Source organism: Gavia stellata, chromosome 5 (genome assembly GCF_030936135.1).
Source record: "Gavia stellata isolate bGavSte3 chromosome 5, bGavSte3.hap2, whole genome shotgun sequence".
Taxonomy (NCBI): Eukaryota; Metazoa; Chordata; class Aves; order Gaviiformes; family Gaviidae; genus Gavia; species Gavia stellata.
Window position 1 is genome coordinate 49,091,296 of NC_082598.1, and position 18,485 is coordinate 49,109,780.

At 41.5% G+C, this 18,485-nt stretch overlaps 1 protein-coding gene across 4 annotated transcripts in view; it reads right to left on the reverse strand.

Moving 5' to 3' along the window:
* TRIM2 (tripartite motif containing 2) overlaps window positions 1-18,485 on the reverse strand; it is a 61,673-nt gene that overhangs the window by 38,430 nt on the left and 4,758 nt on the right. For all 4 annotated transcript variants that reach the window (XM_059817407.1, XM_059817408.1, XM_059817410.1 and 1 more), the window contains one exon: window positions 1,335-1,516. In XM_059817407.1, the coding sequence (XP_059673390.1) occupies window positions 1,335-1,468 (134 nt within the window). In that variant the 5' untranslated portion in view covers window positions 1,469-1,516. Of the gene's footprint in view, window positions 1-1,334; window positions 1,517-18,485 lie in introns of those variants that run through there.

The window sequence follows — 18,485 nt, forward strand, 5'->3', positions numbered from 1 at the left end:
TTTGGCCTTGAAAATCAAGTTAGCAGCTGCTGGACATGCAACATTCAACTGCAACTGGCAATTCAATATAGTCCCATAAGCTTTGCAGAATGCAGTTCTTTAGGAGTGTAAAATTCCTCATGAGATGCCAACCAAGAAAGTGTGACCTCACTCAGCTACACAGCTCTCATCCACTTCCAAGGGCTTTGCTTGCACCACTCTTCATCCTCCCTTGGCAGCCCTCCTCCTGACCCCCCAGTAAGGGCTCTGTGAAAAGAAAGCTTAGGCTTTGTACATCAGCTGTACGTTGGAAGAGTTCTTCCAACCTCTCTCCATAACCAGATCAGCATAAGAGGATTACAGTGAAAACCAGAAGCTGACCTTAGGATTTACACATGAACTGAAGTCAAGAAACTTAAAACATGGTGGCAAAAATCTTGACTTCACTGACTTCAGTGAGAGTTTCACTGCTGACCTCAGTAAAGTTGGGGTTTCCTATTCTACAAAAGACCGTTTCATCTGACGTGCTCAGAGATCCACAATTTTTCTTGCACCCTGTGCAAAATTAGATATGCACACCACAGTTCTAACTAAGAGGTAGAAATCTCACGAACTAAATGTTCACACAAAATACCATTTATTAAAATTCTCCTGCCATTCAATATAAAATCCAAGGAGTTGCATCCCATCATCAGACAAAGAACTCTAACCAATAATTCTTCAGCTAACTTTTTTGTCTCCACCATTTGATAGATAATATAACATTAAAGTATCACTATGTATATTCAATTCATTCAGCTGAATACAGTAGAAGGCAGGTTGCTGGTTTATCACATCTCTTTTCAGAGTGTTTTTCCACTTCAGTCAACTAAGCTGCAGAATAATGAAGACATTTAATCACAGGTTATTAATAATGTATGCACCATGTCTAACCCTCGGACATTAAAGGATGGGATAATTATTTCACTGCTTAGTAAATCAGCAAAGAAAGGTTTTTATTATTTCTAATTATAGGCTAATCATTATAAATTTGAGGCCATTAATTTGAGGTCCAAATTCTGACTGCCATCACCTTTCACATTGTTATAACTGTATTCATTAGTTTCATTGGATTTACTTTTTATTTACTCTTGCATAAAGGGAATGTATTCCAAATATTCCATTGCTGTCTCTTCTTCCTGCCTGCCACAGATAACAGTGTTTTTCTACATCCCTGCCTCTCCAACCTTCCCAGACTTTATCATGCCTTAACATAACCTTTACAAGTAAAAAGTCCCCATCCGCTAAAGGGTGCATTGTTCTGTGCTTGTTGCATGACACAAATACCTAGTTACCAGCATGAGGAAAGGACTTACCTCTCACAGAAAGTGTGTAGGCAGGGAAGTACTTTGGGGTTCTTGTAACGGTCCAGGCATATGCTGCAAATCAGAAACTGCTTGTCAATCTGACGAACCACAGGACTTGGGATGTTGGAGCCTTCACTGGCCATCCTAGACCACTGACATATGGGTCCTGTTCCCTCCTACCCTGCACACTGCTGGAGCGGGGTAGGGAAAAGAAGAAAACAAGGAAAATCACTTACAAACTCCATGAAAAAACAAAATCAACAACTAATTCACTCATGTTTCATCCTTATGCAGGAATTCATATTTCCATATAAAACCAAAACAGTGAAGAATTAAACTTCTAAAATGGTTTATCAGTGATGAGAGGCTGGGAAACAGCCAAGTCTACAACACCACACATTACACCTTTGTCTGAGCAGGCATTCTGGAAAGGCATGTTGCCTCTGGACTGAAAGACTTACAGGGCTGTCTGGTTTTAAAGAAATCCCGCGACAAAAACATTCCTGTGCCAGTAGGTTCAGCCAGTGCTCACAAACATAGGATTTCTTACATCTACAGTACCGCTGGCAAAATGCTTAAACTGGAACTGCACCAGCCAGTCAAATGGCTGCGTCACAGACAGAGTTTGAAAATGGTTCACCTAACAATTTTGTCCCTTATCAGTGCTGGTGTTGCCAAAGATATGGCAGGTTTGGACTCCAGGAAGCCCCCAAGAAGGAACCTCCAGAACCAGCCAGCCCCTGGGAAGGGAGTGCTCAAATTCTGCATCAGCAAAAGGGGTGAGATAAGTGAAAATACTCACAATAAAAGAAACTGAACAAAAAAGAGGCAATTGATAGCTGCTGAGAATCAGCAAAGGTAGGGTGAAGGATACCTGAAGCACATCCAAATAATAAATGCAAGAAAAATGGCATTCCAGGCAGAAAGAGTAGTAAGAATCATGTTTCTAGGACTGAAGACTCTTCATAACCCTGGCATATAAAGCATCAAATAAAAGGGTGAGAAAAAAGCCTACTGACTGACAGAATTAAAATCGCAGGCTAAAGGAAGGCCAGCAGGCTTGGACATCCTCCTGTCCTGGCACAAGACACAGGGAGAGAAAAACTTAGTTTCTTTTCAGCTGGAGGTACAGGTTATAGCCAACAGAATTAATATGTGGAAAGAGAAGATGGGAGGAAAAGGAAGGAAGCAACCTCAGAGAAAAGTAAACTGCCTGCTAAAAGAGTTCAGGAAAACCTGACAAGCAAAGGCCCTGGCAGGCTTGCCCAGCAAACACTGCTCTCCATCAGTTTCTAGCGGGCTGGAGCACCGGGAGGCGCAGGCTCAATCCCAGGGGAGCAGACTGCAGCATCTCTGTCGCAGCACTTTCTGCCAGTCCTTTTGCACCCACAGCAAAAGAAGGGCTCCTCTTCCGTGTGAGCAGCGAGCCCAGCTGGGCTCCTTCACTGCAAGTACACTCCTGAGGTAGTAACTTCTTCCCTAAACATTTTCTACCCCAGTTTTTAGTCATGCATTTCAGACAATTCAGTATTTGGCTTGAACACAGTTCAGGCTTTCCAAGACACACATAACAAGCCCTCTGCCTCGGTGCTGATCACGCTCATTCAAAGGTCACTCAATTCCACAATGATTTGCATGACCTGTAGTATTTTATCAGCAGTGTTACATCAGATCTTCCTGTACTGAATGCAAGGCACACTAATGTGGCAGAGTTGAACTCATGCTGTTGTTCCTGAGCTGTGTATTCAGCCATACAGGTATGGTTTACTTACTACATTGAGCGAGTGGCTATTTGTAGGACAATGACAGTGATTATGGAACACTGTCATACTGACTTCCCTGACAACAGCTTCCTGGGGAATCACCTCTATGCTAGGAAGTACAGCAGCGTAAAGTTATTCACAATTAAAATACCCAACAGCAGTAACCAACATATAATTGGATGCACAACACTTATGGTGGGCCCTTTTGTTTCCTTTTTTCCCAAGAAAGGGGAATCTGCAAGGTTAAAAATTGCTATAATACTTGTAAAATATAATGTTTGTTCATGACCCAAAACCACATGATTTCAGAATTGATAATTTGTTTTTTTCATTTCTTTCCCATAGTAAGATAAAATGTGAATGTTACATAAACACAAATTAATTTCACCTATTTAAATGCCATAAATCACACATGATAAACCTTAGGAGATCAATTAGGAACCCGTGTTACTTTTTAAAAGCTTGAGTTAAAAATGGCTTTACAAGAAGTGGAACCAATATATCTAGCTTTCACAAATGGGAGTAGAAAGAGCAGACTATCAAATATGCATTAATGTATTCATGCATTTGGCAGTATAACATGTGGAACATCAGTGATCTGTTTCAAAAGAAAATTCATTTCACCACTGATGCAGCTGTGTTTGCCTCCCATTCTCCCTACCCAAAAGTTAGGGGCGGGGACCCAAACAACAGGCAAGATAATCAGAAGCAGGAAGACTTCTTTGATAAGAAGGACACTGATATGGTATGAACAGTGTAATTTTTTTGTTATAGAATAAGCACAGACTATTTAAAAAAAAAAATTGTACTTAAGGTATGAAAGGTCTCCAGTGAATGCTGCCTGTCATTTAACAGAAGAAAGTTCTCCAGCAACCAGATAGTTTCTGTAATTCCATCTTTCCACCACCAAGTACAGCTACACCAGCAAATAGTGTTTATACGAAGAAAACTCCTGCTGCCTGAAAAATTTCCTATTGATTTAATCTGATCTTCATCTTAGTCTTTTACATTCCCCCAATCTCATTTCAAAACCAGGTGATTCTTAGCGTTTCATACACAAAGCTCATTCCAGTCACTTTAATTTTCAAATGTTCATGCTTCAAGATTAGTTAGTGAAAGAAGCCATTAACAATTCAGAAATAAGTGCTTTTAATATTTGATGCTTTGTCTGGAACGCAGCAGGCCATGATTGTCATTTATCCCCTGTGCTCACATAAATCAGGTTTAAAACATACACCTGAAAATAGAATTTCATCGGTATGTTTCAAGCTTTGGCCACTACCTGGTACAATAACTTCTTACACAAGTGGTTCATTTTAAAAAGTTTTTCGAGTATGGAATTTCCAAGATTCTGCAGCCTCCCTGAGCCAACTCCACCTTTGACGCAATTTTGATGAATGTGATAGAGCTACGAGAAGGATGATTTTGCCCATTGACTCAATGAAAGCAACTGTACAATCAAAGACTATTTGAGGAAAATTTGGAGATTTTAGATGATGCTTTTGAATTTTGCCAAAGACAGCATTTATTGTGATTTACTGCAGTACTCACAGCAGTTCCTGAAACAGCAACGTAAGTTTCAGATATATTACCAGTGGGAGTTTTCGCAAGGTAAGACTATTTTTACAAGAAAAGCATTCTTTTTTGTAGTAGCATCTCCTGAGCTCAGAAACTTGTCAGAGCTCTTTTTGGATGTTCATTCTGTCTCACAATTTAATAAAGAGCAGCCGAAGCATGAACTTTGAAAATAAGTTTGAGAATCACCTCCATATATTTACACTTCAGAATTTAAACATGCAAAGCCAAGGGCTGTGAAACATTGCACCAAATGACATAAACCCCCACCCATTTATCTATTGAAGCATACGCTGGAAACCCCGTTCAGGTTTGCTAAATCAAGTGCAGAAAAGGATTCCGAAATGTATACCCTTTGTCACCCCTTTGAGGCTCAAGGGTTGTTACTTTTCCAGACACCCCAAAAGTAACATTGTTCTTTTTCCTTCTGCTTGGAGATACCGCTATCGATTTTCATTCAAAATATACTATACAGCAAAGAAAGGAGAAAACAATGGCTCTCTAGCTAGTGGAAAGCCTTGCCCTGCTATGCATGCATGCCTTCAGGAACGAAAGTCAGGGTGCGGCCCCACCCATATGAAAAGGACTTCCCATAGTGTTAGAAAAGGGGAAAAAAAAAAATGTTAGGGTACAGCAAATAACAGTTCCGGAAGAGTTGTTTCAGATAAATAAAGACAGGTAATAGGAAAGTGCACCCTTTCTACAGGTATCTTCAAATGAGCTCTGGAATTCCTCAAGAGTTACTGAATTCTCTATTAGTCTCCGTGGCCCAGCCGAGAAAAAGACATTGGGAAGACTTGTAACTCTCTGTTCAGTTCCCAGGATTTATTCCTAAAAGAGCAGAATTCTCTGTTGCTGATACACTGCTATCACCAAACTCCACCCAACCAGAGCTGCAACTAGCCTGAAAGTACAGCCTGAGGAGAACAAATTGGTCGTAGCTTGTTCATCCTCTTCTTATCAATGGTATTCACAACCCAGAGGGTCTATTCATGTATTATGAATGAATAGGTTTCCAATGGCAACGTTTCCAAAGGAACGGTTAGGCCTTGAGAGCCCTAAGAAAGGGTGGGGAACCTCAATAATGTTGCTTCAAGCACTGGGGGAGCTGCGGTTTAAAAGTCCTTAAAACAGATATATCGCCTGTCCACAGTCTTTAGGAATAAAGAACAGATTCAAGCCATTTCTAGCAGCAGCCCCAAAATTAGCTGATACAGAACACACTGAGCAAATTAATAATCATAACTGCCACACAGTCCACTTGTGTAAAAGGCTTGATAAGCTCAATTTGCATTCCTTTCTCTCCCACTCTTGCAGTCAGCTTGGTGCCTTGTTTAAAACACAGCAACCCTCTTCATTCTTACAGCATGCAGAAGCATAATGAACGATCAGGGGCCAAAACAGAAAGAGCAACCCAGCAGCAGCCATCAGGAATAACACTGAGCAAACTTGAGGATTTTAGACCTACCCATCTTTGTAGAAAAATAGCTTAGTCAGTGCAGTGCTGAGGATAAAATCCTTGCAGGGACGGAGCTGCAGTTCCGCAGTAATCCAAACGAACAAACCATCATCTGTTAATATTTCAAGCCTCACGCGTAAAACTGCTTAAGAATCCCTATCACAGCATTATGAGATGCACAGCAGATTTTGTGCTCTAAGGAATGACGCTCCATTCCGCGAAGAGGACAGGTGGAAAGAAAAACGGAAGAATAAGAGGAGGCCCAGTGAAGTCGTCATGAATTTTTTTTTTCCCCCGGGTCATTTACAAGTGGGAGACCCCTTCAGGATTCAAACCAATCAATCTTTATTTAGCACATCTTTTTCTCACTCAGCCCGTGTAGAAAGACTGCAGCAAATGGTGCAAGGGATTGTGGGATAGGGATGCAGCAGAGAGCTGCAACGAGATTCGCTGGGTTATTTTTTTTCCTCCCTACTCAGCAATCAGCTGTTTCGAGGCTCCGCGCAGGGCCATTGAATTTGGTCACCAGAATGTTATTACAGGATTAGCAGGCGGAGACAGCTACCACTGTGCATCTGGCATGTCAATGCAGCTAAGAAAGACATATGCAAATATTTCTCGCAAATCGGAAAAAGGATTTAACTCCAACGGGGAGAGTAAATCTTACGTAACATCCATTACCAGGACATTCGCCACAGATGAAACGAAAGCACTTTCATTTATAAAGGAGATAAAGCTTAACACTTAATGATTCCACCCTGACTTTTCCAGCATTCAGAGTGTTTCTTGGAACATAATTCTTCCCTGCTCCAACTTTCAGCAACAACAAAGGACCCCACAAATGCTCTTTGTCTTTCCAGATGTTTAAAGCAGATGCAACGAACCTCTTCAGAAAGCTGTGCTACTGACACACAAACCAGCAGCAGTTTCTTCTACTATAGAGCTGCATATTTGACCTGACTCAGACTCAAGTCAAATATTTAAGGCAGCAATTAGCAAACTCATATTCAAGGAACACAAGAATCAAAGCTAACAGTCTGTTCAACTTTTGTACAAATATTAATGCAAAGGTTTATTCTCTTAGCAAATCTATTTACTTGTTTAAAAAAAGAAATTAAAAATCACAGATCAATTCAGATTTTACTAGCCTATTGCCAAGGAAATAAAAAGAAATTTGGTGTCTGGTATTTTTCAGCTATGCAGAGAAGGTTGTTAAAAAGATGCTTGTGAATATACAGACACTACTGAAGTAAAGCAACATAGAATTAGCTTTGTCTTCCAGTATAACAGCTGGTGGTTTTTGCAGACAAGGTAGTATTTGCATCTCTAAATACAGTGAATCTTTTCTTTTGAAAAAACAAATCATATGCAAGTATTTCAGCTAACTGAGGCTAACAAAGCTTCCCACAAATAAAAGGACACAAAGGTCCATTTGCATCAAGAAGAAAAAAAATGTGGGGTTTAAATACTGTCTGTGCTACTCTGACTTAATTAGGACAGATATAGTTATTTTAGAAGTTTAAAATGTTGTCCTAAGTTTCCAGAACATGGACTGACGAGGTAAATAGTGTTAATAATCATTTAGCATGACTGAAATGTAATCTAAATTCCTGATAAAAATAGAGAGTCTGCGTACATCATTTACTTTTCACTTGGCAATCATTTAGCCAGATTGGTTTTATGCATCAGGCAGATGCAGCCTGGTTTCCTTGGGTTTCGCCCACAGGGCGAAAGCATGTTGTAATCCAGTTTATAACCTGAAATGAAACATCAGGCAGCGTGTGTGTGTGTGTGTGTGTGTGTGTGTGTATGTGTTAGGATTTTGGGTGTTTGTGCCAAAACGCTGCTCCTCCGATTCCCTCAACGTGTGCTGAACTCTGTCAAAGAGCGAGAACAAGGTATGTTTCGTTTTAGCTTCAACATTCAGCAGGTCAGAAGAAGCAGGCATCTGCACAGCAGGATTCCGTTTAAAAAAAGGCCAAAGATTTCAGGTACATTTTTGGATAGGTGTTTTTTCTATGTTTGGTTATGTTTGTTTTCTTTTTAAACTGCCTAGAGAGTCCCCATTGCAAAAAGCAAGCAACATATTTCACTCCCACAACAAGGAGATCCGAGGCCTTTTGTTTCTGCCACTGGAACAAAGGCAGACTTAAAACAGAAATCAAGAGAGAAAGTTCAGGAGTGGCACTCCCAGAACCGAGGTGGAAGACTCTCGGACAGAAGCATGCAGACATCACTTAGCTGCTTGCTTTTCCTCGCTCTTTTCAAGCATCAAATTTACATACACTAAAACAGAATGACAAATATTGATCAAATTACTATCTCCAATTACAATCAGTAGTAAGGACTACATACCCCTCCAATCAAAACCGATCCCATAACGTACCTCATGGCCAAAGGAGACTGCAGGAGTCACAGCTGCAGCCACTCTCACAGGGATCTACAGCTCCAAGTGAGAGATTGCTTCAAAGTGCAGTTATCTTATAATTAACTGTGAGAAGCTGCCTGCTGACAATGAGCTGATATTCTGCAAATAATCCTGCTTCTTCAACAAAACAAAAATGTGGTACTGTGGCAAGGAAAATGAGATAAAAGTCAGAGCATTTCCCTTGAGATTTTTGTTTTTACATGTTGAATGTCGATATGTCCGTTTCGTCTCCCTAGTGAAGAGGAAACGGATTCGTAGCTCAATGAACAGTCTTGCACTTTACCCCCAGAGCAGTTACTACCAGCCTGTTTCAAATAGGTTTATTGTAGGTGTGTGTTTTTTGAGCTGGGAGATGGGAGTGGAGGTGGTTGTTATATGCTTGGTTTTGTGTTGTTGTTTGGTTTTTGTTTTTAAAAGAACAGGCTACTTTCCCTCAGAAATTTGCTGCACTCATCATTGCTGCTGACTTATCAGTGAAGTACATTTTGGAGAAGAAAATATATAGCACGTGCCATCTTCATAGTGTCTTGGAAGAGTGGTCTAGCCCCTGTTATCACCCCCTGTAATTGTCATGGTTTTGGAATAATTTATTCTTTTCCTTGTTCCAAACACAACCTGAATTCAAATAAATAGTAAGTTACCAAAAAATCCCACAGCTAATTTACAGACCATAGGTAGATATTGCTATATCCTTCCCTAATATTAAATAAGTCATCCAAACACTCCAGGTTAAGATTAATGGTCTGCACTGAAGCCTCTACTATAAATTGACTGAAGGGAGAGTAGCATAACTCAGCCTGCTGTACAAGAGAGATTTTAAGGTCAGCAGAAAAAAAATTATTACGTTAGCCCAAACAAAATGGCCAACTAATACAGTCCTGGCAATTAAGACTGACTGGAAAATAAGAGGTGGGAGAGACAGAAATCAATTACCCAAAGCTGACATGCTGGGAATGAGGGCTAGTTTGGGAACACAAATATAGGAGAGGATGGGCTGTTACAGACGTCACCGAGCTCCACATCCTTAATTTGACCCTGGTGCCAAGAAAGCAAGTGGGGTGAAACAACCAAGCTCTGCCATTGTGGGACCATGCCCACACTGGGAATCAAGAGGCCTTAGTCATCCTGACGAGACAGCAGTGGTGGAGGCGCCTTTACCTTTCCCACTGTGGCTGTGCACCCATGCAGCTCCCACAAAGCAAGTGCAACTTCCAGCCCTGACCCCATGTTCTCCAATAACCCAGGCTGTAGCTCACACAGGCTGGGAAGAGCCACAGCTTCCTCTCACTGTGGGCTTGTAGCTAGAGGGCATGTTTGCCCCAAAAGGAGCTCTGCTAGGTCCTGCTTCCTCCCCAGCAGCCGCAGCCTGGAGCCACAATCACTTCCCCATCTTGTAATCCAGTGGAGCAGATGCTTTTTCCCAAAGCTTGTGACCCAACACATGGCTTGTCATAGCCTGGGAGGCAAAGAACTTGAAAGGTTGTCTGAGATGTAATGCTGGGCTGCTGGAGACCTTCCCAGCCCCCTCAGCACCCATGCTGCTATGCCTTTGCCACCTTATTTCTATTTCCTTCTACCTTCTGCTTACACGTAGTTTAGCTTGCCAAGGTTGCGGCTTTTGTAGCACAACTGCAGCCAGGCTGGGGCAGCCTGGCCTCTCTGCTCAGCCAGCCCAAGCTTGGCTGATGTGACTGCACTCCCTGCCTGTCTCCAGCACTGATGATGCAAGTCAGGCAGCACCAAACACAAACTGCTTTTCTCCCCTCTGTGTTATTCTTTCTCTTTCCCCTGTTGGGTATTTGCCATTGAGGTGGCAGGGCCAGGCACTATGGTCACCAGAAACAAGTTCTGTATTCTGGCATTTCTTCTGCACGGCAATGGGCCCACCTTCAGGACCACTGTCAGATGTTGATGTCATGAATTAGGTTTCTTTTAAAAGCTTTCACCTGCTAAAGGCACAGGCATAACAGGAATAGAAGCCACTGCTATAAATGAAAGCCTTGCTTAATAGTTTTAGATGTTTAATGCTTTGATGCTTTTTCCTCCTTCCTTTCTTCAGTCTGTAATCAAAGCTTATAACAGGGTGAACACCTGAAATAGATGGATGGGCCTCTTAAGACATCAACGTACTAATGCTTAATACTCCAGTTTGTAGAGGAGGGAAGGGTTATGGTTGGCATCTAATATCCCCTTTTCTTCTCTCTCCCCGTCCTCACAACTTCTGCCTCCCTCTGCAGTACCCCTTCTCCACCACCCTTTGGTGGTGCAATAGTCCTGCTTTCACCCCCACAGACCACACCTCCCAACTGTCCTGTCCTTGGATGGAGAGAGGACCTTCTGGTGGCTGCCCTGCACACACCGAGGGACAGGACTGGCAGGTTACGGCTCGTGTGATCACACAGTCGTCACTCAGCTGAGATATGATACCCACTTTTAGACTGTCTGTCTGAGGTTTTCAGGACCTCATTTTGGGTTGGGGCCTTGCGCAATAAACTCCAACACACTCGGAGCACACTGGATTTACTGCACATACAAGGACAATTTGAGTGCTTGCAGTGGAAGTCCAGGAATCCCCGATCAAATGGCCAACGTTCTCACAAATGAGATTTCAGAGGGAAGGGGTAGGAAATGAGGGGAAAAGGGCATACCAAGGGAAATGATAGGATTAAACTGTCACATATCAGGTTAAATGATACCCTCAGAGCTGTCATTTAGGGCCCTTTCCATGTTTAATAAAATGTCATATTCTCAGGTGAGCTATTAAAAAAATAATACCCGCAGTGAGGTAGGTCCAAGTAATTATTTCAGGGGCTAGATGTTGTGCAGGCCTAAGTAAAAGGATTTTAAATCTACACTGCCATCCAAAGCAGCAAGTCAGAGCATCAATACTGAAAAACCCCTACCCTGATTATCTACTTAGTGCTGTTAACATCACCCCTACAATTGTATATTTTTGACTCTTTAGGCCTACCGATTTTGTTAACACTGACAGAATGGTTCTGTTCAGCCTTCATAGGTACACAGGCTCAAATAAAACCAAGCTGAACTGACAAATAATTAAAACTGCACATCAAATCACCGCTGCTTACCTAAACATCTGCTCTGAAATGCTACTTGAAATAAAAGTGCTTCATTGAGGCTCCATACTAATCACTGTTAACCCCTCCAGGCACAAGATAACAGGCAGTACAGACCAAAAGCAGAAGGCTGAGCAGGAATCTATTTGGGAAGAGGTCTGTGGCCTTTTTTACATACTGTTAGATATTAAGGTACATTGAAAAATGCTCTAGGCATTTTCTTCAGAGTTGCTGAGCAATGGCAAGAAAAGTTAAAGTAGCAAATCCTCAGTGTTTCTGGTACCACGCTGTGTGGTGAAGGTTGAACTGCTCAGAGACCATCCCCTCCACTCCCTCCTGAGACACTCCTGTGGATCTGCCCTATGCTGCATCTCCACTTGATCTTACAGTCCTGCAACTCTCCCTTTAGGACAGGTGATACACATTAGATACTGGAGCTTAGTCATATATTCTCTGTTGACCGCTGCAAAGTAAAGTTCCTCTGCTTCTGTTTCCATTTACTTCAGTAGGATTTTGTTGAAGTAGCACAAAGTTCAAATCAGCAAGGCAGAAGGCAGCACCCAGCAATCACCACATGCCATGTAACTTCTTCACAAAATTAACTTAGAGACTGCCAGCCCTTTAGAATTTTTTTCTCGCAACCTTCAAAATCCCACTTCCCAGCAGATACAGCATATGGAAAATAAACTGGGAGAAGAAAATAGGTGTTTCACAAGAAGAAACAGCAGATGGAATCTAAGCATTAAAAAAGCAAAGAATGGAGGCAGAAAGCGAAGGAATTCACATCTTAGTGCACAGGACACAGCAGATAGGGTGCCTGTGCAGGTAAGGTTTCTGCCAAAAACACATCTGGGAGAGGGACTAAGGAGGGGGAAGGAAGAGCCCCTCTCCAGCTTGTGAGCAGGCTGAATTCAGGCTCACACCCTCTGCAGCACTTACATTGTTTAAAAGATGAAATACTGGTTGCTGCAGCTCCATATTTACCTTAGCTTTTGTACAGTACCCACCTCATTTTCTTGCCCAGAGCCCAGCAGCGATGTTGCCTTCTCTGTCTGCTAAAGCTTCTTCTGAACTGAAATGTCTTTCAAAAACACAGTGATATGTCTAAACATTTATATTGTCCTTGGGTTCAGAGAAGACCTTGCTCAGGCGTTAAGTGGCAGGCAGAGGTTTACCCAGGCAGGCTCTTTGTGTTGGCAGAAACGCAATGCTGAACTTTCACAGCAAGTACGTAAACATGTAGCTGCATACAGCAGGTCTGGCAGCACCAGCAGTAGTGAGAAACAATGTCAGAACAATCTTGGCAAAAAGAGCTCTGTGGGTTTGAACAATGATTGTAGGCACAGGAGCTGAACCACCCCAACAACAGTAACAAAAGCCATCTACAGCTCCTGTGGGGAGCTCCAAGCATACAGAGCCTGAGCGTGTGAGCTATGACGCTGCGTCCTCCCTCCGTGCTCACAGGGTCACTCCATTTGACTTAGCAGTAGTCAGCTCCAGCACTTCAAAACTTGGAAACACCCAATGGCTGAACTTCACCCAGTAAACACGTCTTTCCAGTCCTCAGCAAGGACGCCCGTTTGCTGATTCCATGCCAGCGCTCCTATTTAAAGAACTGTTGTTATGGGAAAAAGCTGAAACCTTTCTACAGCACAGATGAAGTGCTCCCCGTATCTTGTGCCTTATCTGCAGAAATGCATCAATTCCCAGTATGTGTTTCCAGAGCAGAGTTTCACTACAGCCACAGTAAGATGTGGTTATCTGACTGCAAAGCCCACCATACCCCTGAGCGGGGTGAATCTCCCAACAGTTCTAGTAGCCCTTTCTCAGGGTCTACCAAGCAGCTACTCTGGCTCAGCCCACGTTTTCCTCAGGCCTTTTCCTTGAGGTACAAGGTTTTATACCTGACACAAGCTGCAAGGAGCAGCAGTAGTAAAAGGTGTCCACCTTTATCCTTCATCTCCAAAAATAACTCTCCCAAACTTTCTCTTAGACATCTCTTCCAGGTTCTCACCACGCAGAGCAGGTTCAGCCTAGATGCCCAGAGCTCCTCCAGGGGCACTGCCGGGCTGCTCACAAACAAATGCCCAGCACTGACGTAAGTCAGAATTCTGCAAAAATTACATTCTCAGAAGACCCTCATACATATCTTCCTGCAAGAATATCAGTGTTTTTAACTGACATCACAACTTATGAAGCAACAGCTAATGATAGAGGAGGAAAATAGAGCCACTCATCTGACACAATTTTAAGAGTCTCCCAAGCTGAACTGGGATACACAGTACATTCATTTCTAGATGAAAATACATCCATTTTACTTTACAGGAAAACCAGTACATTTTTAAGTACACAAAAAGCAAATTAGAAGACAGTCTAGAAAACAATAACCATGTGAATGCAGCTGTATTTTTAAATAAAAAAAGCACTTGGAAAAAGCACTGTCATCAGGACAGCTACAAACAATATTGTCTTAAATCAGCCACATTATCATTTGGATTGTGATAACACCTGGAAATCTCTTCCAAGTACCAGAATCCCACTGTGATAGGCACCAGCTACACAGAACACAGATCCTGTCCAAGCATAGGTTGCCCATGTCTTAACGCCTTGCACAATTCAGCTATTGCCATTTAACTATATCTGTGACACTAATTACCTTTCTACACTATGAAGTAAGTTTTATTAGCGAGCCACTACTTTGGATAAAGGCTGTTTTTGTAAAGGGGTGCAAGATAGCTTATATAGCCTGAATCTTTTGCAGTCAGAGAACAGCAACAGATCCTAGCATCCTCTTCCCTTTGCAACCTCTATGAGCAGATACAAGAACTGCCTGACATTTTAGAAGTAGTCCTTGCAATGACTGTGACAAGATGTACCGTGCTGTTATTGATACAGGTTGTACATAGTAAACAACAAAACCCATTACAGGTGTATGTAAAGTAACCAGCTGTAGGCACTGCTGTTAAAAGTAACTGAGAAATCCTAGTAGAAAACCAGTTACAAATAGGCCATACAGACTCTGCACTATCTTAGGTACTGAACAACTTCTCTCACTCAGATGCCACAGTGAGGGGCTGTTAGGATGTATTTCAAATAACTTAAATGCTTTTGGAAGCCTGATGAAACAGCAATCACTAGATTTTTGGTAGGTGGAGCATGCTGTACTCTGAGTTAAATTTTATTCACAATTTATTCCTTATTCACAGTTTATATCTATTGCTTTTTACTCTTCCTTTTTATTGGCCACAGATGAGAAACCTCTTTTAAGGCTACCAGCAATGTGCTGAACACTCCTTCATCCTGTGACAACCATTGCCCCGGGATGCTACAGTTGTTAATATTTTACAGGCATTCCAGGAGAGAAGGACAAATTCACAGTGGATAAATTGATTAAAGATTTTAAAATACAGAGACACCACCTCTACCAGAAGCAGAACTGGAAGCACAAATCATTGAAGATGCAAGAGCATTCTGGAGAGTACCATGATATGTCTGATCTATTCTTACGCCCTTCTGTAGGCATCCACTGTCAGCCACCATCCAAATTATAAGGCTAGGCTAGATTTACTTTTGATTTGACCCAGACAAACCTTCAAAATACTCAGTGTAGACACCACAGGAGCTGTCTAAGTAGCAACTCCCTTTTGCCATAGGTAATGGGCAATAATGGCTCCACAGGGCTGTTGTTATCACTTTGCAGAGCCCTGCCATTTAGGGATGTCAAGTGAAATGAATCCATCAGACAGCTGCCTTAATACACTACTGGTGCATGAAGAACAGCACTCAGGGCCACAGAGTACCTTTAGCACGTACACGCATTTCTAAGTCATACAAACAAGACACAGAACAATGGAGACTGCGTAGTCATCACCCCAAGCAAAGAACCCTTGCATAGTGAATACAATACTAACCTAGCATTTCTCCCCACTTCCTCCTACCTTTTCAAATTTACTTTATCCTTAAGAAAAAACAGACTTCTAGTGATATTTCCTTAAGAGTGACATTTGTCTTGTTTCTCTGCAGAGGCACTCTGTATTATTCTAAAAGCAATGCCATAGAGCTTGGGGAAATCATGCCTTGATCACTATCCTGGTTTTCATCATTTAAAAGTTGAAAAGTTGTCCACCTTCCTCAACAGAGGTCCCTCCAGAGGGTGCGCACCTTCAGAGCAGGCCTTCTGCAAGAGGTAAAACAATGATGGTTGTTAGAGGGTAAAGGCCACCATTCAGGAGCGCAGATAAAAATCCATTCCAAAAGTTAAATATGGGACTAAGCCTTCCTGCTCTTCTACTTACTTGTACTCAAGACTGTGCAATGTGTCAGCTTCTCATAAGACAAACAAATTTTGGACTTCTCAAGCACAGGAAATGGAACTACTCACTTATTTTTTGTAAATTCACCTTATCATATACAAACATTTTTGCATGCACCAGTCTAGTCTGTTCTTCTATTTTTTTGTAGGAGGGAATAGTAAAAAAGCTAGTTAGAATGAGGAAGCTAAGGGAGGAGGGGGTTCTCTGCCTATGCAGAACACGTAGCACAGTTCTTATAAAACAGTCCTCTGTTACATACTGTGTTCTGTTTTCTGTGTAATAAAGGATTGCACTTGTCTCCACTGAGAGATTTTAAGTAAAGGATTACATTTGTGAATGAATGGAAAATTATTCATCTTTAATTAGTAATGAAGTATCTCAGAACATGTTTGTATTTCACAATGAAAAATTTTTTCCAGCTATTTTAGATGCAAGGCAAAAAAATTATCACTGCATATAGGACAAATAGGATGAAATCTTCATGGTGCAACACTTAATTCTATCTCTTTATTATAAAATGTTTTCTGAGCTGAGATGCAGAAAGGTCAGTTGTTCCCAAGACTACACAGAGCAGACTAAGAATCAGGTCATAAGTAAAGAGAAGAGCCTGTTCTTTGCAGAGGGTCCAGCAAGCCTTTCAAGCACATTGGGAAGACCACACACTAACCCGTATCATAGTATTGTCTCAGAGTAACACTCAGGACAAAAAAACTTCAGATGGTATGAAATCAGGTTGTGGCTCTACCTGATTATTGGGCCTGAGGTTTCCCAACCCCAATACAGCGCAATTACTTGAGCTCTAAATATTGAATTAAATCTGCTTGCAAGATAACAGAAAAACACCTGCAGAAGCTTATCTTGTGGGCATTAATCCCTGAAGGTTTACATTAACACTTCCACCAATATAGGAATTACAGGAGACAAAGTGGTAGAAGAGTATTTCACGAATACTGTTTCCTCACTGGAAAAGGAAGAAAAAAAATACTGTGCAAATGCAGACAAACGGTGGCAGTTTTTCCTCTTGAACAGTTTATGTATGCTGTATAAAGCTTGTTCCTCAGTTCTGACTTTTCATTCCTGGGGGTCATTTTAGTTCCTGAGGAATTTGTAAGCAGCCTGATTTACAGTATTTACAACATATACCTGTTGTCAGAAAAAACAGGGTGGCCTTGAAGACACCTGACATCATTGAACCTGGTGGCATCTGCTCCTTTCAAAGTCCTGTTTCTCACAGAGTATGCAAGGTCTCTAAATATGGTACACATACTAAGTCTCTCCAAGGACCGCTGAAGAGATGAATGCATTCAGAGGCACAGAAAAACATCTTTTCAAGAGCATTTCCAAGTTCAGCAAAATCTTTTGGGTGCAATCTTTTTTTGTTGTTGTTCTGTAAGTAGTTGTGTCAAGTGCGTTTGCTCAAGATTCCATCACTGCTTTGGAGGTGTTTTGTTCTGCACAAGGTAGAGGAGCATCTTTGCACATTTATATTTTCATACTATTCAGAGTTACGTAGCTCAGAATAATCCAACCACTGCTCTTTCCTTGCTAAATCAACTCCTGAACACTTCACAAAACACACTGGTAGATACCACACACCTTCAATCTCACAAATAACCAAGTTCTACTAAACTTTGACATAGAAGGAGGCAGGCATAGTATAAATCTTTGCAGAGACTAAAACTTTCACTTTCAGCCATCACTCCACACATGATACTTTTCCAAATTACAAGTTCAATGAAGGGATATCCTCAAATCTAGCATTCAACACCCATAAAAAAAACCAAAAGAAAAAGAGGAGATTGTCACTCTACATTTCTAGAATTGAAAGAAAAAAATACTAAGAACAGAAGCTCATGGTAGCACAAAAAAAATAGCTGTACCTGACAAAAGAACAGAAAGTCACCCAGAAATAAACTGATCATACAGATGTTTAGGCAGACTAATAACACTAAGACAAATAAATCCATACTGGATTAGGAGCAGGCAGATTGCTGAACATTCGTCTCATGCATTTAAAACCTGATCAAAAGTAATTGCATCTACTCCAATCTTTATGTCTCTTTGACAGAGGGTGTCCACCCTGGCATAAGGACTGAAGGTCACCATCCACCTAATTAATTGCTCCTAAAATGCATCCAAAACTGATAATATTCAGAAGGTTTTAAAGTGAGAGAGAATGAATAATACTTTTACACTCAAGCAAAAGTGCTGTCCAGAGTTCTTCCAGGGGGACATTTATGGTATGCATGATTACAGCACATTTTAGAGTCATTTGTCCTCTCCTAGTGGCAGGGCATATTCTTGAAGTTATTATAGCCTAGATTTAATACGTAACAGTAAACCATGGTAGCCATTCCAGCAGCAGTTTCTTTGTAAACTATTGTAGCAGTCCAGCTATACAGGATATATTTTGATGCTTGTGTTAACGGGATCACCGTGTAATGTAAGAAGAGCCAGAATACATGCTGCTAACATTTTTCACACATCTATGATTAGTCTCCTTCTTAATTTAGCTGTGCTTCTTTTAACCCTACTGCAACTAACT